At 39.6% G+C, this 25,755-nt stretch overlaps 2 protein-coding genes across 2 annotated transcripts in view; both read left to right on the top strand.

Moving 5' to 3' along the window:
• The window catches only part of RBIS (ribosomal biogenesis factor), an 872,964-nt gene that overhangs the window by 161,876 nt on the left and 685,333 nt on the right, over nucleotides 1-25,755 (top strand). The window lies entirely within an intron of this gene.
• PSKH2 (protein serine kinase H2) lies at nucleotides 1,030-24,351 on the top strand. The gene is made up of 3 exons (XM_050801246.1): nucleotides 1,030-1,214; nucleotides 6,388-7,054; nucleotides 22,683-24,351. Exons 1-3 carry the CDS (start codon nucleotides 1,030-1,032, stop codon nucleotides 22,992-22,994), a joined length of 1,164 nt encoding a protein of 387 aa, XP_050657203.1. The 3' UTR covers nucleotides 22,995-24,351.

The raw sequence follows: 25,755 nt of genomic DNA on the forward strand, positions 1-25,755 counted from the left end.
TAAATGAAATTAGAAAGGAAATTACACAAATTGAAGTAGCACTGGCCTGGAAATCAGGAAACAGCCTCCAGTTCCAGTTCTACAACTTGTGAGGCATGTGATCTTGATTTGCTTGATCGTGACTGGATTTCATTTCCCACACATCATTTGTGTGTGTGTGTGTGTGTGTGTGTGTGTGTGTGTGTGTATGAATGAATATAATTGACAAATGTCAATGAGGTCTAATCAATATAGTGATATAATCAATATACCTTTATCAAAATGATAAATATTTATAAGTATAATACTGTGTGTGTATAATTTATATACACACATTCACATACATGTATAATATATATAAATAATATAAGAATGAAATGTATAGAAAATGTAAAGTTACTATATATATTTATATATACACACACATATATATACACATACATATATATATACACACACACACACACACACACAGGTTTTCTCCTTGTATTTGCTTAGGGTGTTCGTCTGGGTTCTAAACATCTATTGTGGCCCTAAGTTTTTCTGTCTTAGATGGATTACCCGTAAGATGGTCATGAGGGCCAGACACAGGCCTTTGTCAACTGTTTAATGCAATAGAAGGCAGTGAAGTTCTACTTTAAATATTATAAGCTCTTAGAATTTTAATTGTTCATGTCATCCGAATATGAGCTCAGCGAAAAGTTCTTTAGAGGGGCGATATCCTTTATAGAATCGTATAACTGTATATGTTCACTTCCTCAGGTTAGAGATGCAGAAAGTGAAGCCCAGAGAATTAGGCGCAGGCTCTGCCTGCTGGTTGACTTTGCTTTCATCACGTCAGATTACACACACAGACGGTGACCAGCGATGCTCCAGGCATCTCGGTCGTCAGCGGGTATCCTGAGGGCTGTCCGCCTGACCACGACCCCCCAGTGGGGTTTCTTTCCGAGTGTGCCGCCCCTCGCAGCTGCTCTGGGATAAAGGGCGGAGGAACAGAGCTGGCTGCTTCCCGAGTCCCCGGGTCCTGCGAGCGCCGGTCGTGTTGCGGGTATGGGGTGCGGCGCCAGCAGGAAGGTGGTCCCGGGGCCGCCAGCGCTGGCCTGGGCCAAGCACGAAGGTCAAAGTCAAGCCGGCGTCGGAGGTGCGGGGCCACGGCCCGAGGCGGCGGCCCAGGCGGCGCAGAGGATACAGGTGGCTCGCTTCCGAGCCAAGTTCGACCCCCGGGTCCTTGCCAGGTAAAGCGCCACGTGAGGAACTGGCCTGGGACTGGGCTGACAAAGAAAAATCCCTGGCCAAGACCGCCTCAAGGTTTCCTTCAGCTTGACTCAATTTTGGACAGGGTTCTTTCGGATGATAGACCACTGATCTACCCTTCTCTGCCCTTTTAAGATGTAAATCTTCTACAACCCAAGAGTGTCCTTTTCAAGCACCTGGGAGCCATCCCTTTGAAATGTAGTCATCAAGAGAGTCAGGGCCACTGTCTCCCAGTCTCTGTGGGAGGGTAGGAGCCTAACTTCCATTAGGGCCAGGTAGCAAACACAGATCTCATTGACCACCTCTCCCTAACCTTCCCCCATTCTTTTCCACTAGCTCACCCCAGCGCTTAAAAACTTTCTTGCCTTTTCTTTCAAAGGCGTCCATTTCCTTTCCTCTGTTGCAGAAGCCTTGACCCCTATTGCAATAGTCTGGGATAAGCCTTCTTTGCTGTGTTCCATAAGTGCCCAGTACAATTTATCTTTGACATCTCTGAGCAGGGAGTTCAGAGGATGGGAAAAAAGAGAGCAGGAGCAGCAGCAAACAAGGGAAAGAATTCCTGTCTTCAGAGGTGGGGTGTGGGGCTGTGAGAGGACTGCCTACCAACCTCCAGCGTCTGTGGCAGAAGACAGCTTTGCCACCAATATCCTGGGGCTGGGTCCTACCAGACCTGGTGTGTGAAGGATCTTCCACTAAATTCTAAAAATTGGGATTACAGTGAGTGAACTAGAGACACGCCTTTGAGTCAGCCAGGCTTAAGGTCCAGTTCTATCTCTTCTATCATGTACCATTTAGACTATTCCTTAGCTTTTTTCCTTCCTTAGTTTCTGCCTCTGTAAAATGGGAGTATCTATCTCATAAGACTGTTGGCAGCATAATTAAAGTAACACATGCAAATTATGCTGCACAGTGCATGGCACCAGTCCTCCTGTAGACATTAGTGCAATGCTGATTACTGTCTTCATGAAGTACAAATAAGCCCTCGCTATGTAGAAGATTGCAAGTTGGTTGGCCTCCTCAGAGTGTACCATGTTGGACATGTTGGACATTTTGACCAAGTAAATCACAGAATCCCCTTCTCCTCTGTGTGTTTGGGGGCACACAATAATGGGTGGCTCAGCTGGCTTCCCAAGGCACTTCTGGTCCTAGAATTGCACACTCACTTCATCACAGTGCTCTGTCCAGAATCTATGCAGAGCCATTTCCTGGCTCTTTGAGAACTTTTAATGACTCCTGGAGGATTAGTCCAGTGGCTGCTAAGTTTAGAGAAGAATAAAACTGACTAATATGACTGAACTGAATCTGAGTAGGTACAGGGTCTTGTCAAGACTGAATGGGTTAAATAGCATCTCTGGTCATTTGTAGTCAGAGAGTTGATGCTAGTCTGATCTAGTCTTCATCCACCCTCCTCATTCCCAATCCCCGGGTAGACCCAGCCCCATAGAGTGTAAAGGGATCACAGAAGTAGAGGATCTCAACATTACAACGGGCTTCAGAGACTGTAACTCAAGGCTCATCTTTAACCAATGAGTAGTTGAGTTCCCAAAGGTTAAGTGATGACTTGTCCAAGTTAATGGTAGAATTGGGACTAGAACACAGTCATCTTTCTTCTCCATTGTGATTCCATCTATAACTTTTGCAGAAAAGAGATGATAGAATTTAAATATGAGTATATTTACTTTCTTTTTTTTCTTTTTTTTTTTTTTTTTTTGAGACGGAGTCTCGCTCTGTCTCCCAGGCTGGAGTGCAGTGGCCGGATCTCAGCTCACTGTAAGCTCCGCCTCCGGGTTTACGCCATTCTCGTGCCTCAGCCTCCCAAGTATCTGGGACTACAGGCACCCGCCACCTCACCCGGCTAGTTTTTTGTATTTTTTTAGTAGAGACGGGGTTTCACCGTGTTCGCCAGGATGGTCTTGATCTCCTGACCTCATGATCCGCCCGTCTCAGCCTCCCAAAGTGCTGGGATTACAGGCTTGAGCCACCGCGCCCGGCTATATTTACTTTCTTGTTGGGAGTTTATTACAATTGTTTCTCTCAAGCAGATTGTGACATTATTATTATTTTCTTGTTTCAAATCTTTATGTTCAAAAATTCCCAGTTTGTATAATAGCAACTGAGGTTAAAGTAATATTTCCAATTTATGTAGTCTCTGGAATGATACAAAATAGCCCCACCTATAAACTGACTTTGAGGCTACTCTTTTAAGAGAGTGGAGGGGTAAAAGTGAAGGAAATGAAAAGACCTTATAGAGGCATTCTTCCCTGCTTGATGTGATTTTTACTTAATATTTTCAATATATATATGATGATTCAGGAATAATATGTATTCAGTGAATGATTCTTTTGTTCAATGTTTATTGCTACTTCTCTGTGCTAGGCACTTTACAAGGTATAACCACGCAAATCATAAAGATGGTCACCGTTCATGGCTGTTGAGGACTCATGAGCACGGCTGCAGCTGTAAGAATTTGTTATGGGACAAATTGAATAACAATCTGAAGCATTTACTTCCACCACTCTAAATCTTGGCTTAAAGTGTACTGTTTCCTCCAATGCCAAATTACTAGCAATTTTTCAAATATTGGAAATATGAAGGCCCCTTAACAGTATTGAAAAAAGCTTCTTTTATTTGAGCAAAAGAGTGTAGTTCTCAGAAATGGTAGTTTGTTTGATATGATTAATTCTGTGAACAAATGAGTTTGGTGGCAGCTTTGAGGGCATGGCGATAAATTAGCATTTGCAGAGTGCTTTCATCCATAATAGAGGTAATATAAAACTTGGTTGGTCTGCAAAGCAATAGAATTTGAAATGCCTGTGATTATCTTCAAAATCACACTGGGAATGCATGTAAATAAAAAAGCAGAGATGGAAAGGGAAAAGGGGAAAGAATCTATTTAAGATTACTAAATTGCTATCTGTTTTGATAAGGTAATTGGCCAGAAAATTAAGTGCTCTGTGGAGAACAAAGCTGTTTTCTGTAATCTGGTACAGCCAAATGTCATTTTTATTCAATACACACAGGAATATAAAGAACAAACAAGAAGGCAAAGAAAAAAAAAACGTTACAGGAAAAATAAGCTCAATAAAAGAAGTAAGACTATTTAAAGAATAGTTTAGTATTTGTATTTGAATCTTCAGTATTGAATATGTGGTATAAAAACGTGCCTTCTCCCTGGGTGCTCCCTGAGTACATTCCATTCTCTGTCATCCTTAGCTAGGAGAGGTTTTATTAAAATGAAGTCTGGGTACAGTGGCTCACATCTGTAATCCCAACACTTTGGGAGGCTGAGGTGGGCAGATCACTTCAGGTCAGGAGTGCAAGACCAGCCTGGCCAACAAGGTGAAACCCCGTCTCTAATCTAAAAAAAATACAAAAATTAGCCGGGCAAGGTGGCGTGCACCTGTAATCCCAGCTACTCAGGAGGCTGAGACAGGAGAATCACTTGAACCCAGGAGGCAGAGGTTGCAGTGAGCCAAGATCATGCCACTGTACTCCAGCTTGGGTGACAGAGCAAGACTCCATCTCAAAAAAAAAAAAAAAAAAAAAAAAAAAAAAAAAAAAGAAAAGAAAAAGAAAAAAGAAAAGAAAGGAGACCTGTGTTCTAATCCTGACTCTGCAACGATTGGCTAATGTGTTCTTTAAATTTCCTCATTGGTAAAACAAGAAGTTGGATTAAATACCCAACTTTAATATTCTTTCCAGCTATAAAATAATGATTTTAAGTCTAGCATTTTCTCGACACATCTTAAATATGAGGTAGAGGGCTAAATTTGATAGGATTCCTTTTTAATTTTTTTCTTTTTAATTTTTGAGACAGAAGTATCACTCTGTCACCCAGGCTGGAGTGCAATGGTCTGGTCACAGGCCACTGCAACCTCAAATTCCTGGGCTCAAAGGATCCTCCTGCCTCAGTCCCCCGAGTAGCTGGGGCTATAGCTGTGCATCATGATTGGCTAATTTTTAAATTTGTTATAGAGAAGGGTTCTCACTTTGTTGCTCAGGTTGGTCTCAAACATCTAGGCTCGAGCAATCCTGCCATCTCGGCCTCCCAAAGTGCTGGGATTGCACAATGAGTCACCGTGCCTGGCCAGATTCTTAAATTTTAATAGAGGTTTACACAGATAATTAAAGCTTAAGATCCCTAGCATTTGAAATCTGAGCTGACATCCAGGCCTTTTTTTTCTTCAACTTTTATTTTAAGTTCAGGGATACATGTGCAGGATGTGCAGATTTGTTACATAGGTAAAAGGGTGTTCTTGGCCTTTTTGTGGGATAATTGGTTTACAGATTATTGACATACATTCCATGTTAAAATTCTCTTCACTGCCTAGAGATTCCAAGCGCGGGAATGGGGATGGAGGGAGACTGTGAGAAACTACTGGCTGCAAGGTGGCCATAGCACTACTCCCACCAGACTGCTGAAACCTGCTCTTATAATAGCACAGCTGCATTTACTTCTTCCTTAGTAACAGCTACTGTGTACAAGACGAGCCTGGGGCTGAGCTCACAGCCAAGCAACACAAAGAAACACACTGTTTATTTATTCTCTGTCTCCTGATATGGGATCCTCTGTCTTTTGAGAAATTATAAACAGGAGTAAGCTTCTACTGTATTCTCCCCCACTTGATTTGTTTGTTGTTGAAGAATGATAAAAACAAGGGCTAGAGGAAGGGAAGAAAGTAGTAGAAGGGGGTCTTAACATTCTTGAAACAGTTTTTGTAAAATGCATTTGAAGGGGCTGGATTTGAATCCCATCCATTCCAACCATAATCTGGGGGGCCTTGAGAACTCATTTAACTTCTTTTTAAGTCTGAATTTCTTTATTTGAAAAAGGGGGGTATCATTATATTACCCAGCAGGGTTTTAGTACGGATAAGATTTTTAAAAATTGTTGGTATATAATAACTGTATAATAAATGGTAGTTATTGTATTTAAGGTTGTCTTTCTACCAACAAATTACCTTTATAGCATTTTCTTCCATTTCGATACAGGATTTGGGGCAGCTTTCAAAAATAATAAACACAAGTAATAATTAGCAAAGAAATCTGATGGGAGGAATAGAAGGATAGAAAAAATGATATAAAGCATGGACTTACGTAATTTTGAGAATCATCACTTCTGGGGATAACATGTTTGTTTTTTCTTCCCAACAGATATGATATCAAAGCTCTTATTGGGACAGGTAGTTTCAGCAGCGTTGTCAGGGTAGAGCAGAAGATCACCAAGAAACCTTTTGCAATAAAAGTGATGGAAACCAGAGAGAGAGAAGGTAGAGAATCGTGTGTGTCTGAGCTGAGCGTCCTGCGGCGGGTTAGCCATCGTTACATTGTCCAGCTCGTGGAGATCTTTGAGGCTGAGGATCGAGTTTACATGGTAATGGAGCTGGCTACCGGAGGGGAGCTCTTTGATCGACTCATTGCTCAGGGATCCTTTACAGAGCAGGATGCTGTCAGGATCCTCCGGATGGTTGCTGATGGGATTAGGTATTTGCACGCGCTGCGAATAACTCATAGGAACCTAAAGCCCGAAAACCTCTTATACTATCATCCAGGTGCAGAGTCGAAAATTTTAATTACAGATTTTGGTTTGGCACACTCTGGGAACAAAAGCGGTGACTGGACAATGAAGACACTCTGTGGGACCCCAGAGTACATAGCTCCTGAGGTTTTGCTAAGGAAGCCTTATACCAGTGCAGTGGACATGTGGGCTCTTGGTGTGATCACATATGTTTTACTTAGCGGATTCCTGCCTTTTGAAGATGAAAATCAGACAAGGCTTTACAGGAAGATTCTGAAAGGCAAATATAATTATACAGGAGAGGTAAGAGAGCATTATTTTATTTCTATGGTGTTGGTTTAGAGTGGGGTTTCTCCACCTTGCCACTTTTGACATTTAAGACTGGATTCTTTATTGGGGTTGTCCTGTGTGCTGTAGGATGTTTAGCAGCATCCCTGGCCTCTACTCCAAATACCAGTAATGCACCTCCTCCAGTTGTGGGACCCCCCAAATGTCTCCAGACATTGTTAAATGTCCCCTGTGGGGCAAAATCGCCCCTGACTGAGAGCCATTTGACTCAAGATAGCAAGGGCCTCCATTACTAGCTGCCTGTGGTTAGCACATGACACTGACAATCAAGTAGATAAATGAGTTTCTCTGCAGTATTTTTTCTCCAGTCTGTGCAGAGCCGGAGCTGGCTGACTAGACTAATGTGTTCACAGAAGCTCAGCATGACGCTTGGGTGTTTGGTGAGAGATTTTTCTGCCTTAAATCTTGATGATCCAAGCCCTTTTTGTGATGAAGTGTTTTCTCAGCGAAATGTTTAACCTCACAGCTTGTGTAAAATATTTATCCACTGATTAAACTTGAAACTCCCAATGTTCATGAACGTGTTAACTTTTTGTTGTTTTGGGTAGGGAAGGAAAGTTGCCAATGCTTGTGTGTGGGAAGCCTGACAAAATAGGAAATTCAGTTCATGTGCAGCAGATGAGCAGATTTATTTGACTTTTAATTTCTCATAAAGAAAAATATTGATATTTGCTTATACCTACTTAAAACGTAGCATGTATATCTACAGCAACATCTTTGAGCAAAATTAAAGTTAAATAACAAATTTAAATATAATGTTTTCTACATTCTGACAGACCTTTAGTGCCTTATGGTACATGTATAGGTTTTTGCAAACTCATATAAATTGATAAATAAGAACTAAAATTTACACAAGGAAGTAGGAAGGGATGGGAAAAATTCACAGACAATGCAATACCATTGATTTTTAAAAGTCTGAAAAATGTCCAGCCTCACTAATGACCAAAGAAATGCAAATGAACACAAAAATGTCTTTTTATTTGTCTTTCAAATTCATAAAGATAAAACAGAAAACAACTAAATTCTACTCATGGCTGCGAAGGGTACTGAGAGAATAGCTCTCTCACTAAGTACTAGTAGAGGACAAATTGTCACAGGTTTCTTGGAAAGTAGTTTGAAAACATGTATCTAGAACTGTATTAGTCCGTTTTCACACTACTGTAAAGAAACATCCAAGACTGGGTAATTTACATTAAAAAAAAAGTTTAGTTGTCTCACAGTTCTGCATGGCTGGGGAGACCTCAGGAAATTTACAATCATGACGGAAGGCAAAGGGGAAGCAAGCTTGGACCTTCTCACATGGCAACAGGAGAGATAAGAGAAGAGGAAAGAGCCCTTTATAAAACCATCAGATCTCGTGAGAACTCACTCACTATCATGAGAATAACATGGGGGAAACTGCCCCATGATCCAATTACCTCCACTTGGTTCCCCTCCTGACACTTGGGGACTACAGGGATTACAATTTGAGATGAGATTTGGGTGGGGACACAGAGCCAAACCATATTAAGAACTTTAAAAAACTTATGTATTTTGATCTGATAATTCAACTTGTAAAAATCTAAGTAATCCCAGATGCAGCAAAAGTTTCACTATAAGAGTACTAATCCGAACTGTATTTACAAAAGTAAAAAATTAAAAAGAGTCCTGAGAGAATGTTTGAATAAATTATGGAACATCCATATGATAGAGTATGATAGTCCCCAATTTATGCACATTTAAAAATTGTAATGACATTGGAAAATTTTCACAATATACTGCCAAGTGGAATAAAAGCAGGATATAAACTGTGTATACACTATGATCACATTCATGTGGGAAAATGTTTGCATGGGAAAAGGCTAGGAGGAGATACAATAGAATGTTTACAGGGCTTTTCTCCTGGTATGGAGATTTGGATCATTTTGATTTTCTTTATAGCTTGAGTATCTTTGTATTTCTGTTTTTGTTTTGTTTACAAAGAATACACATTTCTGTTTTGGTTTTATCTGCCACTGCATAACAAACCATCCACAAACCTAGTGGCTTAAAACAATCATCACCTTTTTATGACTCATGAACCTGTGGTTGACGAGGCTCAGCTTGTGACTCTTCTGTACCACATGATGTTGGGTGGGACTGCAGTCATCTGGGGGCTTGACTGGGATGGAATATCCATGAGGGTCCCACTCAAACGTCTGGCATCTTGGTGGGGATGGCTGGAATCTGGGTTCAACTAGATCACTGGGACTCCTAGGACTTTGTCTCTCATTCTCTCTATGCATCTTTGGCTCTCTTTTCCTCCACGGGTTTCTCTATGTGCTTTCTCCAGCAGGGCAGCCAGATTTTTTACATGACAGCTGAGGGAAGGGGATATTCCAATAGGGAGCTATGGAAGTTGCCAGTCCTCTTCAAGGCTAAACTTGAAAATAGCACAGATCCATGTCTGTCTCATTCTGTGGTTACTGAGTCCTAGGCCAGCCATGATTCAGTGTTGGGGGGAACTACACAGAGTGTGATATTGGGGTTATGGTCCATGGAGGCCATATTTGGACTAGATATTATAATTATTTTTTAATGTGAAAGAATAATAAACAACATACAATATTGTCTGTTACAAAGTCCTTTTGTTAGGTTTAATTCAGAGAGTTCCTAAGGTCAGTATCCCCAGAAGCAACTCTGAGAAGAGGATTCATGTGCAAGTGATTTATTGTGGAGAGACTCTAGGGGAGACAGATAGGGGAGTGAGGGGAGCAGGACAAGAAAGGCAAAGAGGCCAAGGCCACAGAGGGTAGGCCTTATTCAGCAGGGGAGATATTAATACTTCTCAGCATTGTCCAGAGGCTAATGGGAGGGTTTTCACACCACACCTATCTGTTGGTCACTGGGGTTGGTAATGGTGGTAAATTCTCAGGCCCTCTGAGGTCAAGGCAAAGTGACTCCATGAGCCCCGGGGCAGACTGCTGAAAAAGAGCAGGGGGCTGAGTTTTAGAAGCAAAGCACTTAAAAAGAGGGGTGTGTGCATGCATACAGGAAAGACAGGCCCAGGGTCTAGATGAAGCACTGACAGCATCTCCAGAGTGGGAATTGCAAGGCACCCTCTGTTTCTTGAGGAAATGCCTGCCTATAGCCCCAGAGTACTGACAGCATACACCACAGAGGAGTGCGGCTGCTTGTAATGAAGTTCTGGATTTATATGATCTTCATTTTCTTCCCCAAGTCTGTCAGGAACTCATGTCCAGCATATTAACATTTCTTTTGATATCACAAAGTGTCTTAGTCAGCGCAGGCTGCCATAATAAAATACCACAGGCTTGGTGGCTTAATTACTTGGAGGCCTCATCTCCAAATATAGCCACACTGGGGGTTAGGGCTCAACAGATAATTTTGAGAGAATAAAATACTCAGTCCATAATACCAAGGAATCATATATTGGTAGACTCAGAAAATATCATCATGTTTTCATTTGTCATCATATTATTGTATATTTAACATCTATTGTCCATCTAGTAATTGCTAATTATACTAATTTTATTTAAAACCAGGTGACCACTGTAGGGTAAAGAGAATTTTCCTTCCCCTTCTTCTGAATATAATTTGAATCTATAAGACCTACTGACAATAGGCAGATTAACAGGAGAAGATGTATGCAAATTTATTTCTGTGCACAGGAGCCACACAAAAGATGAGACTTAAAGAAGGGCCAAATGCCTGAAGTTTTTATACTGTACAGAAAGGAAGAGAGAATTGGAGTCTGGAGACAGGTTACGGGAGGGACAGGGGAGCAAAGGCATGCTGAGCAACGGCTGTCTTGTTTTGCAGATGGTGTCTCTCAGGTAGCAGCTCTCAGAAAGAATAGATGGAATCCAGTGGTGACGGTTTCCCTGTTGGAACTTTAATAGTGTCAGATATTTCCTATGAGTGAATCTTTCCTAGTTCAGGATAAGGCTGATAAGGGGTCTCAGAGAAATCCTGTTTACATCCACTGTTTACTTTGCTAATGTAGATTTCCTCTACAGATGCAAATCTTTTCCACAAAAGGACAGTCATTGCTGTGTCTGCAGCCCCTCTAAAGAGCCATCTCAAAATATGCCAAAGAAGTATATCTTGGTGGATATATTTTGGTTTCCCATATCATCAAGTCTGGAAGCATAGATGTGGTAGACAGAATAATGGCCCACCAAAGATGTCCACGCCCTAATACCCAGAACCTGTGATTGTTACCTTATGTGGTAAAAGAGAATTTGTAGATGTGATTAAGTTAAAACTCTTGAGATTGGGAGATTATTCTGGATAATCTGGGAGGCCCAATATGGTCACAAGTTTCTTTATAGTACGGAGACAAGTGGGTCAAAGCTAGAGAGAAGAGATATGACTATGGAAACAGGTTGAAGTGATGTGCCTTTGAAGGTGGAGAGAGGGGTCATGAGGTAAGGAATAAGGACAGTCTCTAGGAGCTGGAAAAAGCAAGGAATGCATTTTCTCCTAGAGCCTCTGGAAGGAACACAGCTCTGGTGACAGTTTGATGCTAGCCCATAAGACCCATTTTAGACTTCTGATTTGCAGAACTGTAAAGTAATAATTCACATTTTTAAAAAAGGCTTTCTTTTGCCTATAACTGAAATTCCAGATATGACACATGTATAAATCACTTATTTTTCCCAGAATTCAGGTATAAAAATCAAATTAAATAGGTCGGGCATTGTGGTGCACACCTGTAACCCCAAAACTTTGGGAGGCCAAAGCAGGCGGATTGCTTGAGCTCAGGAGTTCTAGACCTGCCTGGGCAACACGGCAAAACATTATCTCTACAAAAAATACAAAAAGTTAGCCAAGCATAGTGATGTGTGCCTGTAGTCCCAGCTATTCTGGAGACTGAGAGGGGCAGATTGCTTGAGCCTGGGAGGTCTAGGTTGCAGTAAGCTAAGATTGCAACACTGCACTCCAGCCTGGGTGACAGAGTGAAACCCTGTCTCAAATAAATAAATAAATGAAATAAAATAAATTGGATGAAAACTTCCAGAGATTTATGTGGTATACCTCTTATGGTGAAGGGGAGTGATGTGTTTAATATAAATACTAAATATTATACTAGTATCTAACAGAGCCATACTCTAGCTCCACCCATATATAAGTAAAAATTAGCCAAAATACTAATGTTTAACTTTTTTGGATTTTGTTTTGAAATATATTCTTTTTCATGAAATCTGCAATGGTCATTCCACTTCTGTCGTTCTTTCCCTTTTCCGAATACCGTTTAGAATTACAATTAATTTCATTTGTTCTAATTTAATCTGGTTGCTATAGGTTGTTGCTTTAAGACATTATAAGCTCCTTAAAGGCTGAGATACTGCCATATTTTCTCTGTGTGTTCAATAAGACATCTAAACGGAATAAGCATGGAGAATGCATTCAATTACAAATAAATTGCTTTTGAAAAGTATTAAAAGTTTCTGATTTATAACTGCATGAGTAAATGTATCTCAAATATAACTGTTTTGAACACAGCCTAGAATTTCTGACTTATAGTTAGGTAGATTATTAGATAATTAACATCTTTAATTGCTGAATGTATTAGATCCATTCTGGAACATGTAGATGGTCTGAAAGGCTACATTTACCCTATTCACTGGGTTTTGCAGGGTAGGCGTGGGCTTTCCCTTTTCTAGTTGCTTTCTGCAATGCTGGAGGAGCAGCCAGGGTAGACAGGTACAGCAGATGGTGGAGAAGGGATGGAAGAGAGCAAAGATTTCCTCCCCAGTGTGCAAGGAAGGCCTTCATTTATCTGCTTGATTGCCAGTGCCATCACAATGGCTCTTGGATGGTGGCAGAGCTCGTGCTTGAGACACTAAGTAAAGGACTCATCATGGAGACCATTTGAAGACATGTTTATGTGGTCCTCACCCCTTCCTTCTGGTCAGGCCTTCCTCGTGCCAGAAATTTTGTTCAGCTCTGGGAATAACCCCATAAAAATTGCTCAGTGTCTCTGCTTTTAGGAGCCTGATGGTCTTGGCTGAGAGATCAAGTATGATTATGTATCTCTTCTACTACAAGTGCTTTAATACAAGTGGGAACAAAGCCTCAAAGTTCACAGGGGCAATGGAAGAAAATCTATCATTTCTTAGGAAAATTGGGTCAGGGTCCAGGAAAAGGGCCACATCTGTGCTATCTTGGAGGAAGGGTAGGAATTTCTGGAAGGAAGAAGATTCCAAATAGGCAGAATATATGCAAAAGCATATAAGGGAATACACTAACTAGTAAAATGTAAAAACTTTAGGCCAGGAGCAGTGGCTTATGCCTGTAATCCCAGCACTTTGGGAGGCCGAGGCGAGCAGATCACGAGGTCAAGAGATCGAGACCATCCTGGCCAACATGGTGAAACCTCGTCTCTACTAAAAATACAAAAATTAGCTGGGTGTGATGGCGCGTACCTGTAATCCTAGCTACTCAGGAAGCTGAGGCAGGAGAATTGCTCCAACCCAGGAGGCGGAGGATGCAGTAAGCCAAGATTGTGCCACTGCACTCCAGACACTGCACTCCAGCCTGGTGACAGAGTGAGACTCTTTCTCAAAAACACAAAAACAAAAATAAAAACAAACAAACAAAAAACTTTAGAGCTCAGATGCATGCATATGTGAGTGTGTGTGTGTGTGTGTGTGTGTGTGTGTGTGTGTGTACATGCATGCATATTGATATAAGTATTTTGAAAAACTATGTAATATAATAAAGAACACAATCTGGGCCAGGCATGGTGGCTCATATTTATAATCCCAGTGCTTTGGGAGGCTGAGGTGAGAGGATCACTTGAGCCCAAGAGTTCAAGGCCAGCCTGGGCAACATGACAAGACCCCATCTCCACAAAAAACATTTTTTTAAAATTAGGTGGGCATGGTGGCATGTGCCTATAGTCCTAGCCACTTGAGAGGCTGAGTCAAGAGGATCATGGCTGCAGCGAGCTATGATCACACCACTGCACTCTAGTCTTCTGGATAACAGAGTGAGACCTTCTCTCTAAACAAGAACAACAACAAACAAACCAAACAAACAAAAAAAATCCATGATCTGGAACAAGACTGGCTGGATTCCACTACCAGCTCTGCAATTTACTAACTCTATAACTTTGGACATTAAAAAATTTTCTGTATCTCAGTTTCTGCATTTGTGAAATGGTAATCATGGTGGCACCTACCTAACAGGGTTGTTGTGAAGATCAATTGAGCTAATAGATTTAGGTGCTGAGACTATTTTCACATGCTACTATGTACAGAGTTAGTGCTATATATATGTTCGTTATTTTTGTTATTGTTACTATTAACTTGGGAGACTGGGACTGAAAGTTTGAATTTTGCATAAGTAAGTGATTAGTTTTATGGCTTTTTTCTGCAGTACAAACTTCATTTATCAAGTGCACCTTTTAAATCTTTTACATGGAATAGTGAAGAAAGGTTGGTGTTAGAATTTTAATATTAATGATTAATTACAAGAATTCTCATCAATGAGTTGTGAATCATATATTATTGTCTAATTATATTCCACTGTATCACAGTCATGTTTTTTTGGTGAGCAATACACTGATTTTTTAAAAAGGAGTCTTACAACCATATTAGCCAGCTGACAAGGACAGACAGTGGTATTAAAAACATTTTTTTCTTTTTTGAGAGACAAGGTCTCACTCTGTCACCCAGCAGGCTGGAGTGCAGTGGCGTGATCATAGCTCACTGCAACCCCAAATTCCCTGGGCTCAAGCAATCTTCTCACCTCTGCTTTCAGAGTAGCTGGAACTACAGGTATGTGCCATGCACAGCTCATTTTAAAAAAAAAAAAATGTTTTGCAGAGATAGGGCCTCATTATATTGCCCAGGCTGGTCCTGAACTCTTGGTCTCAAGTGTTCCTTCTGCCTTGACCTCCTGAGTTGCTGGGATTACAGATGTGAACCACAGTACCTGGCCTAAAAACGTATATATGTATATATATTTTTAAATCCCGCATGGATATTGATAGAAAATGGTCCCTATCTACTTAGGTTCATCTATGATTCTCACACTGTTAGGAAAAACTTTTGCTGATATTCTCTTTTAGAAGTAACATGTCTGATTGATTAAGCTCATTTTCATCAGCCATGATCCCAATTTTGTTCTGTCTCCTTTTCTCCACTAATTTCTCTTATTCTCTTGTTCTCCATTCAGGTTATTAAGTAGGAAAAAAGGAAACAAAAGCAGAACCTTCAGTATTTTAATTCTCTTTCCATCATGACTAGAATTCTTGGAATGAATACTCTACCATATTTCAGATAGGTCTGCTAAGCCTTAATTCCTGTAATTTGTTTCCCATTCCTATGATTTAGTTCCTAAGTACTTATGCTCACCAAAAAATGTGGTGCCTAACAGTTTTTAATGATATTTTTACTTTAAAAGTTATTTTATAGAAAATAATTTTAGTGGTTTTAAATCTTACAAAAGTAAATTCATTTTCTGCTCTATCACTTTCTTCGTCTCTTCTCTGACTTGCCTTAAACTGAATGGATATAAACCTTCATCTCTTAAACTCAATCACAGACAATAACGTTTCTAGGAAGGGAAATGATGGTGGTGCATTTTGTTTTGACTGTGTAGATTTCACCTTGCATTAGTGATTAGAGTATAAACGTAACTATGCTGTCTGCTTCCTTGATTAGGTTGCATCTTGACCTTGGTATCATCAGTGGAATTCACAGAGTTGAGAGGAAGGGAACTATTTGAGTAAAGTTTCCAGAAACTGACTTAATATTAATACTATGTTTATATTATATTTTATTAGTTTTATACTGCAAGAACTAGTTATAAATAATAAACACATTATTCTATATGTTTATACTATAAGCACTAGTTATGAATAATAAATGTATATTATGCATAGAAGAATGAGTCATCTGTTGATTTGGGATTCAAAGGCCAGTTTTAAAAAAAATTATTTTGGCCACTCTTGTGTTGTTTTTTCTTTGGAGAAAATGGAACACCCCTCTTGTTAACTTCTGGTGCTTTGAAAAATAGTAGGTGCTCAAAAAACTGCAACTGTCCCCAATTTTACTTAAATTTAGTGTTTTCCAATATGAGTAAAGAAATGGAAGCATTCCTTCTCTCAAAGCAGAACCCCTTCACGCACAAAAATATCCTCTTTATGAGCCTAGTGTAAGATTAGTTAACTTTCCATTTTAAAATTAAATGGTACCTATGACTTGTGAGTATGTATTCACTCTTCCCAGAGTTTACAAATGCCCCAGCAGACAGAGCATTCTGACATAATTAGTCAACGCTTTTCCTTCTGCAGTTTCATTTTTGGCAAGATAAAGCATTAAAAATCTGCTTTGTAGATTGAGAAATAAAGAAATAAAAATATTAAATATCTATGACAAAAATGATGTATGGAATCTTCTGCTCCCTGAGAGGTGGAAGAGTAATTTTTGCCGTGTCTACTACTAACACAATCATGCAGAGTAATCAGTTTGGGGCATATTTACGTAACTTTTTTTTTTTTTTTTTTGAGACGGAGTCTTGCTCTATCACCCAGGCTGGAGTGCAGTGGCCGGATCTCAGCTCACTGCAAGCTCCGCCTCCCGGGTTCCCGCCATTCTCCTGCCTCAGCCTCCCGAGTAGCTGGGACTACAGGCGCCCGCCACCTCGCCCGGCTAGTTTTTTGTATTTTTTTAGTAGAGACGGGGTTTCACCGTGTTAGCCAGGATGGTCTCGATCTCCTGACCTTGTGATCCGCCCGTCTCGGCCTCCCAAAGTGCTGGGATTACAGGCTTGAGCCACCGCGCCCGGCCTACGTAACATTTATTTGCAAAGCCTTGAGTTAAATTCTACAAAGACCATACACTAATGTTCAAAGAAGGAAGGAAAATTCATCAGAAGGTTGTCACGAGTAGAAATTTTTAATAAAACTTAGGATTTTTGTGGAGATAAATGCGACAATGAGTTCTTCTAGTGCAAGGAATTGAAGGATAGCTTATTTATTTATTTTTTAAAAATAGAGATATTTGTAGCTTTTAAAAAATTATTTAATGAAATCCACTGATAAGTACCCTATACTTCAAGAGCTCTATATTTAGCAAATTGCAACATTAATTACAATCTTAAATTCAAAGGTTTGCATCTAGAATTTTAGGGACTGGGTCTATGTTGTGTGTGTGTATGTGTGTATAGTGTTTAGCTTTTTAATACTTTTTGTTTCTTTGTATTTTGAGACAGGGTCTTGCTCTGTCACCCAGGCTGGTTACTGTGGTATGATCACAGTTCACTGCAGCCTCAACCTCCTGGGCTTAAGTGACCCTGCCACCTCAGCCTCCAGAGAAGCTGAGACTAGAGGTGCGCGTCACCACACTAAACTAATTTTTGTATTTATTGTAGAGACAATGTCTCACTGTGTTACCCAGGTTGGTCTTGAACTCTTGGGCTCAAGTGGTCCTTCTGCCTCGGCCTTCCAAAATGCTGGGATTTCTGGCATGAGCCACCACTCCTGGTCCTAATAAGTATTTTTAATAATGATTCTTTGTGGGCATTTATGCAAAGGAACTGAGAAATATTAAAGCGTTGACTAGTTGTAGGACTGTTAGTCATTTTTAAACCAGTTACCTAGTTAGCTTTTGGATATTTACTAATCTCTTTCACAAGATATTAAATTAGCCCCACTAATTTGTGTTCATAAAAAAGAAGAGAATGAAAATATTGATCTTGAATATATGACTCTTGTCTCCCGGAAGAGGAGCCACCAATCTCCATGGGATTCCTGGGACTCATGGTGAGGAGGAGAGATAGGGGAACCATAGTACACAAAGTGATGGGTGATCCCTAGATAAAGAGAAACCTGAACAGAACATTTAATTTGGAAACTGATGCAGAAAACTGGAGAGGGAAGGGTCTGACTACCAGACCATGGAAGGCAACTGAAAGGAAGAAGAGGACAGAATAGGAGGGAGTTGGAGAACAGAGCCAGCGAGCGGCAAGTTGGGGAGATGGGTTAGAGAGTCACCACTGAGAGGAAGTTAGAGAAATCGTGCTGGAGAAGAGTCCAGCAAGGTCCTCGCCAGGGCAGGTCAGGCTGTGTTGTGCGACGAGAGCCAGACTCTTTTAAAGGGCCTGGATGTGGGCAAGCAGTAGAGGAAAATTGTTCATCAAAAAACTGGAAAGCAGTAAACTATAATCATTTTTTACTTCTCTGAAGGTGAGAGTCAAGATATCTAGAGCATGTAAGATACCATCCCTCTGAATTCCTTTGAATCCTTTAAAGCTAATAAGTAGTGCAGTTGCTGGTATAAGGTTCAGTTTTGTGCCTGTTTTGGGTTACTGTTGTTTTACACGGTGAAGCCAATCTCTATTGGAAAAGACAGAAAAATAAGCAAAGAACCAGATGAAGAAAATAGAAAGGGGGAAAAAAAGCCCTGAAATATCCACAAATGTTACAATTTACTTGCAACTAAATTAATTTAATGATCTTGGGATAAAATAAAGTTCTCCTTTTCTTTGTAACATGGTTCATCACCTCTTAACACATAACTTTTTTTTTGAGGGTGCACATTTATCATGCTATCGCGAGTGGAACTGGTTTGAGAATTATTGGATAATTTTCATATTCCAGTTCTCTAAGTTCAGTTAGTTAATCTGTCCACAAAAGAACTGAGGAAGGAGTTAAGGTGTAAGGATTTAATACAAACAAGAACAACAGTAACAATATTTACAGGTTGAAAATCATTTTTCACATCCTTGGTCTAATTTGGTCCTAATGACAATCTCGTGAAGGAGATATGATGATCCCCATTTTTCTGACAAGGAAACTGAGACCCTGAGGTGGCAGAGCTGTGTGTGGTCAGACAGCCTGTCTAGTCCAGATCCACTGACCTCATGCTTTTTCCACAGTAAGATGCGTTAGCAGTGGGGCTCGGGGCGGTGTCTACCTGAGACTGTCGAGAAACGCCAAACAAAGAGGAATTTTGAAGCAAAGAGTGGAGATGGCCAAATTTGGGAGGAGAAATTATAAGGAAAGCTTATTGGACATCAAGTGGATGGGAAAGCTGGTGAAAAGACTAAATGATGTTGTCAGGTGACAGCTGGTCCATAGTGGGTATTCGATTCAAGCTATGGTTTCGTAGTTGTTTTTGGTTATATAGCACTATTAGTTAAACATCTGGGGGCATGCATACTCCATTTTTATTCATTAATAGATATGTACATATATGTATATTAGTCTATTTTATACTTTACTAAACAGATGAAAATCGATTTTAGATTAATAAAAGAAAAATGAAATAGTTCATTTTCTTTCCGTAGCTGCCCTTTTCTAATACGAAATGTGAAGTTGACTCCTAGATACTCTCCAGTTGTTCTTTATGGCTCAGGAATTCTGCAATTTATAACTCATGTTTGAATAATAAGCTTTGGCTGAAGAACTTTTTTTCCAGTTACTTTATTTTCTGCAACTGCATTTTAATGTACAATCATTTGGGGTCATCTTAATAAGCTCTCCATAAACCTTGCTGCACATATTTTATATTCTTTCAGAAAGATTCAGTTGCTTGTCTTAAAATGTTCCAGAGGAGCCATCTAATTTAACCTTCATTTAAATAGTCTTGAGCTCAGATAAATGTGTCTGGATTCAGGGCCAAATAGATGTCTAGCCAGAACCAGAGGGCATGGCATTGTGAGTGTCAGCCACTGATGTGCTTTTTCTAGACTTGCAGAGGTTATACTTTATTTTTCCTGTGTTTGAGTATTTATCAGATATGCTCATTTATTTTATGACTTTTATTTCTGGGATAAATATTTCTCATGTCTCATTTACCTAAATACACTGAAGGAAAAAAAAGAAGAGTTCTTTTACTGGTTTCTTATTCAAATTCTGGATTAAGGTTGGGGGGAGTGGTTCATGCCTGTAATCCTAACACTTTGGGCGGCCGAGGCGGGCGGATCATCTGAAGTTAGGAGTTTGAGACCAGCCTGGCTAACGTGGTGAAACCCTGTTTCTACAAAAATACAAAAATTACCTGGGCTTGGTGGCACATGCCTGTAATCCCAACTAGTTGGAAGAGTGAGGCACGAGAATCGCCTGAACCCGGGAGGTGGAGGTTGCAGTGAGCCAAGATCGTGCCACTGCACTCCAGCCTGGGCGACACAGTGAGACACCATCTCAAAAACAAACAAACAAACAAATTCTGAGTTAAGTTGGCGTGGGTGGGGGTAGCAGTGGGCCTGTAGTCACAGTTACTTGGGAAACTGAGGCAGGAGGATGGCTTGAGACCAGGAGTTCAAGTCCAGCCCGGGCAACATAACAAGACCCCATCTCTAAAAAAACAAACAAATTAACAAAAAACAAAACCTAGAGTTAATAGGGTGCGCAGAGATTGGAGAGTGTGGTGTCTATGTATGGACTCTGATTTATCCTTACACAAGGGCAAAGACAATACATAGAAGGATTCCCTTGTCTTTCCTTGGAAACACCATCTTTTAAAAACACTCATCAACTAGAAAGTATATTTGAGATACAGCAAACGTACGGGCAATTTTCTCAATGTTTCTCTTTTGTAGAGGACAAAGGATACTAAACTGCAGTGTTTTCCAGGTATGTGGTATCTGCTGGTAGTGTCAACCTAAAGGATGAGGCTGAGGCACAAAATATAATTTTTAAGAGCTTGTGTGATCAGGCCAAAGTGAGGACAGCTGCTCTGGAAAACGTCCTAACTTCTGTGAGGCGTGTGCTCTTCGGTCTGGGCTGATACAAAGTTGTTTGAGAGGAATTAACACTGGTTTACAGAAATAACATTGATTAGTGATTGGCTATGTTGTTGAACTGCAGGGTATGAGTGATGGTGTCCAACCTATGGCACTTTATGGCTACTTGGTGTTAGTTAGTGTAGAACCCACATAGCAAGTGGCTTCAGGAGGTAATTATTTAGCTCAAGAGGGGAATGAGAAGTGAAGGCTGTTATATTTCAGTGCCTTTCTTGGCCTGATAATTTAAAGGGGCTTGCATTCCTCAGATTAAATGTTTCTTTTCTTTCTCAGCAGATAATGCAGAAAGCAAATTTGAGTATAAAGCAACAGTCTTCTTATCCCCATGCTCACAAATGCCACAATGAAGTGCTGCTATTGTACTTAAAGTATATGCAATTGCTGTAAACACTGCCACAATAAATCCCTGAAATAGGAACTACTTAGCCGTGCATATTGTACTGTGTCATCGCTGTTACATGTCGAATCTATTTGTAGTCAAATCTATTTTAATCTATTTATTACATGTTGACTCTATTTGTTCCCAGCTGACTGGGAACAGTGAGGGCCCAGTGTGTTTGAGGAAGTGCACTTCACTTCATTCCCTCCTTTCCTTCCTTCCTTCCTTCCTTCCTTCCTTCCTTCCTTCCTTCCTTCCTTCCTTCCTTCCTTCCTTCCTTCCTTCCCTCCCTTTCTCTCTTTCTTTTCCTTCCTTCCTCTTTCTTTCTTTCTTTCTTTCTTTCTTTCTTTCTTTCTTTCTTTCTTTCTTTCTTTCTTTCTTTCTTTCTTTCTTTCTTTCTTTCTTTCTTTCTTTTCTGTTTTCTTTCTTTCTTTTCTTTCTCTTTCTTTCTCTCTTTTTTTCTTTCTTTCTCTTTCTTTCGTTTCTTTCTTTTCTCTCTTTCCCTCTCTCTGCCTCTCCCCTCCCCTCCCCTCCTCTCTCCTCTTCTCTTCTCCTCTCTTCTTTCTCTTCTCTTCTCTTCTCTTCTCTTCTCTTCTCTTCTCTTCTCTTCTCTTCTCTCTCCTCTCTCTCTCTCTCTCTCCCTCTCTCCTTCTCCTCTTTCTTTCTTTTGAGAGACAGGGTCTCACTCTGTCATCCAGGCGGGAGTGTGGTGGTGCCATCATAGCTCACTGCAGCCTTGAATGTCTATGCGCAAGGAATCGTCCCACCTCAGCTTCCTGAGTAGTTGGGATTACAAACATGTGCCAGTGTGCCTGGCTAATTTTTACATTTTCTGTAGAGATGGGGTCTTGCTGTGTTGCCCAGGCTGGTCTCAAGCTCCTGGACTCAAAAGATCCTTCTTCCTCAGCCTCCCAAAGTGCTGGGATTACAGACGTGAGCCACTGTGCCTGGCTCAGAGCAAGCTTTCAAAGGGAGGGGAAAGCTGATGATTTCTCAATCCATTCCACTTTCCCCTTCTACTCCTTCTCATTCTTGAAGTCACAGGAACTCTGTGAGATGACCACAATGTTGCACACATTGACCTGATGTTGACATAGTTCATAAAAGACAGCTGCTTTGCCTTGTCCAGCTCCTGTAAGTGCAGTATGGGAACTCGTATTGATAACAACAGCACAATGGACAGATTTCTGAGAAGGTTTTCTCACTCATTGGACAGAGTTTGGAAGAGAATTTCTGTGTTTGTGTTTGTCTTTTTCTTCTGTGAAAGTTTTTTCTTTTCCTCCCTCAAAAGTGGTTGTTTAGTTCCTCTATGTATGTAATGACACAGTATTAAAATTGCTTATTCGAAAAAGTTTTTTTGGATTTGATTGACATTAATCTATGTAATTAAGAATAGGGTTCTTTGTGTTTGTGTATATTTCTATTTTGTTGATTTTATTCTAACTTATTTATTTTTGTTCTCAGCCTTGGCCAAGCATTTCCCACTTGGCAAAGGACTTTATAGACAAACTACTGATTTTGGAGGCTGGTCATCGCATGTCAGCTGGCCAGGCCTTGGACCATCCCTGGGTGATCAACATGGCTGCAGGGTCTTCCATGAAGAATCTCCAGAGGGCCATTTCCCGAAACCTCATGCAGAGGGCCTCTCCCCACTCTCAGAGTCCTGGATCTGCACAGTCTTCTAAGTCACATTATTCTCACAAATCCAGGCATATGTGGAGCAAGAGAAACTTAAGGATAGAAGAATCGCCACTGTGTGTGTCTGCACTTTTGTAAGCAGATGACCTCTAAAACCATTTTGGCCTATTTTAGGACCATTTCATCATGATTTGGGCACCCTCAAGTTCCAAGGACATGGGACTCCGTGGTATTATTGATACTGTTGACCTTGACTTTTGACATTTTCTTGTTCTATAATTTTTCCTATACCTATATTCATTTTCCCAAAATATACTGCTGCAAACGATTAATAGTTTAGTAAATACTAGTTATGTTTAGATAACTGGAAACAATAAATAGATGAGAAAAACTTTAAAGTATTTAATGGATTAAATAAAAGATAATACTATAGGAATAAGGGATTGTATGTGAGCATGGTGAATCAGAGATATAGCAGGAATAGTTAGATATGGGAACATATGTCTTTATCCTGAAATCACTGATTTTTACCTAAGCCCCAGTATACAGTGTTAACTAGGTAACACTCAAGGTAGTTATAAATGGCTGTTAATTTCATATTTAGTGTGCAAATATTTATGAAAAATTATTAACTATGGGGCCTATAAAGAACTATAAGATATTTCAATCTCTCAGAAACTTTTAGTCTAATTGGGGCATTACTCACGGGAAAAAGTGGAGATTTTTAAGAATCATAAAATAGTGATTTTTTTTCTAGTATTAGCATTCACCAACCACCAGTGTTTAGAAAAAAAAAAAAAAAAAATGATCATCTTGCTTCTTATCACTACTGTCAACCCTTTTTAGTATGTACTGGTTTCTTCTAGAATTATTTTATCAAATATCTTGATGACTTTAAACACTCACCATGAAATAATTATAGGTAACGCAATAAAGAGGTATGTTTCAGAACTTAGTTCTCTAGGCAAGTCACATATGGCCTGATCTCTTATACAGTAAATTTTTGTAAAATGATATAAAGATTGAAATATTATTAATTATAATTAATCTAATTAAAAATCTGTGAGTCACTCATATGTGTGGGTAAACATAGTAAATAAATGATTGATTGATATTGCTTATTTTATTAAGTAAAATCATAAAATGCCAGAACGACATTTATTGTAACCTTAAAATCGGTCTCAATTTTTTCATTTTATTTTTCTCTTTTAGGCTATATAGATGGAACAGCTATATATCTGATATATAGATATGAATATGTAATTAGTGATGCAACTAGTTTCTTTTTAAGTTGTAATGCTGTATCACATGATATATGACAGTCCTGGATTAATTCCTTTAATATAGAAAGACACTTACAAATTTATTAAATAATAGAAAAATGGGCAAATATTTTACCAGGTGGTTTGTAAACATATAGATGGCTAATAAGTACATTACAAATGCTTAGTTTCATTTGTAATTTACAAAATGAAAATTAAAATGACAAAGAAAACAAAAACTTAAAAGGCAAAGAATTTGTTTACCTGTCAGATCAAAACAATTTAAAACTTAGATAATACATATGGTGGAAGGTTGCAGGCAAGCAGATACTCTCATGCCCTGCAGAGAGAGAGGAGTGCAATTTGGTACCACCCCATGGCATTGGGGGACAGTTTGGTAGTAATATCTACTCACATTAAAAATACATTGATCTTTGACCTAATTGTATCATTTGTAGAAATTTGTCCTACACATATTATTGCCAAGGTATGTATAAAACATTGTGCATAAGGTATAAAACACTGTTATTATAGTAACAAGAGTCATAAATAAATGCCTATCAGTAGGGAATGCCTTAAAGCATGTTACATTTAAGCAAAGGTCTACCATGTAGCCATTAAAAATAATGCAGTAGATCTATAAGTTTTGTTATATAACATGTTATTGTGTTAAATGAGAAAACAAGAAGCACAGAAGTATTATAGTATGGTCTCCTTTGTGTGAAAAAAAAAGTGTTCAGAAGCTTGAAAGATTGCTAAGAATTTGATAAAGGAGATAGTGATTATTTCTGGAGAAAAAAAGAATAAGTCTGGGTGGGAGGGAAAGGTTTACTTTTCATTTTACATGTATTTCTACCCTAACTTTAAAAAAATTAATGCATTTCGGCTGACTGCAATGGTTCACACCTGTAATACCAGCACTTTGGGAGGCTGAGGCGGGTGGATCACTTGAGGCCAAGAGTTGGAGACCAGCCTGGCCAACATGGCAAGACCTCGTCTCTACTAAAAATACAAAAATTAGCCGGACGTGGTGAATGCCAGCTACTCAGGAAGCTGAGTCATGAGAATCACTTGATCCCCGGAGGTCAAGGTTGCCATAAGCAGAGATCACGCCACTGCACTCCAGCCTGGGTGACAGAGTGAGACCCTGTTTCAAACAAACAAACAAAAAAGATGCATTTCTTTTAAGTCTATAGTAAAGAGAAAATGCAATTAAAAATGCAAGTGGCAAAAGGGAAACAATCTAAAAGGGAGAAGCTTGAATAAGCACCCCCATAGGAACTGCGGATTGACTAACGAGATGTGAAAACTGGTTCTTTTTAATTGAATTTTTCATATATTTGCCCCCTGAAGTTTTTAGAATACAAAAAAGCAATCAAAATTTCTAATGCTAATATTTTTCAGATTTCTTAAGTGATCAGAAAATCACTTTCACATGCTGCCATGGTCATTTTATCCTAACATTTATTGAAAACTTACTCTGTGCCAAGTACCATGCTAAGACTTTAACATACATTATTTCATTTGCTCCTCACAACAAAGCTATAAGGTATTATTCTTAATTTGGTTTCTATCTGAGGAAACTGAGGTTCACAGATGTGAAGTAACTTATCCAAGGTCATCAGTACATAAATAGC

This window comes from Macaca thibetana, chromosome 8, assembly GCF_024542745.1.
Source record: "Macaca thibetana thibetana isolate TM-01 chromosome 8, ASM2454274v1, whole genome shotgun sequence".
In the NCBI taxonomy this organism is placed as follows: domain Eukaryota; kingdom Metazoa; phylum Chordata; class Mammalia; order Primates; family Cercopithecidae; genus Macaca; species Macaca thibetana.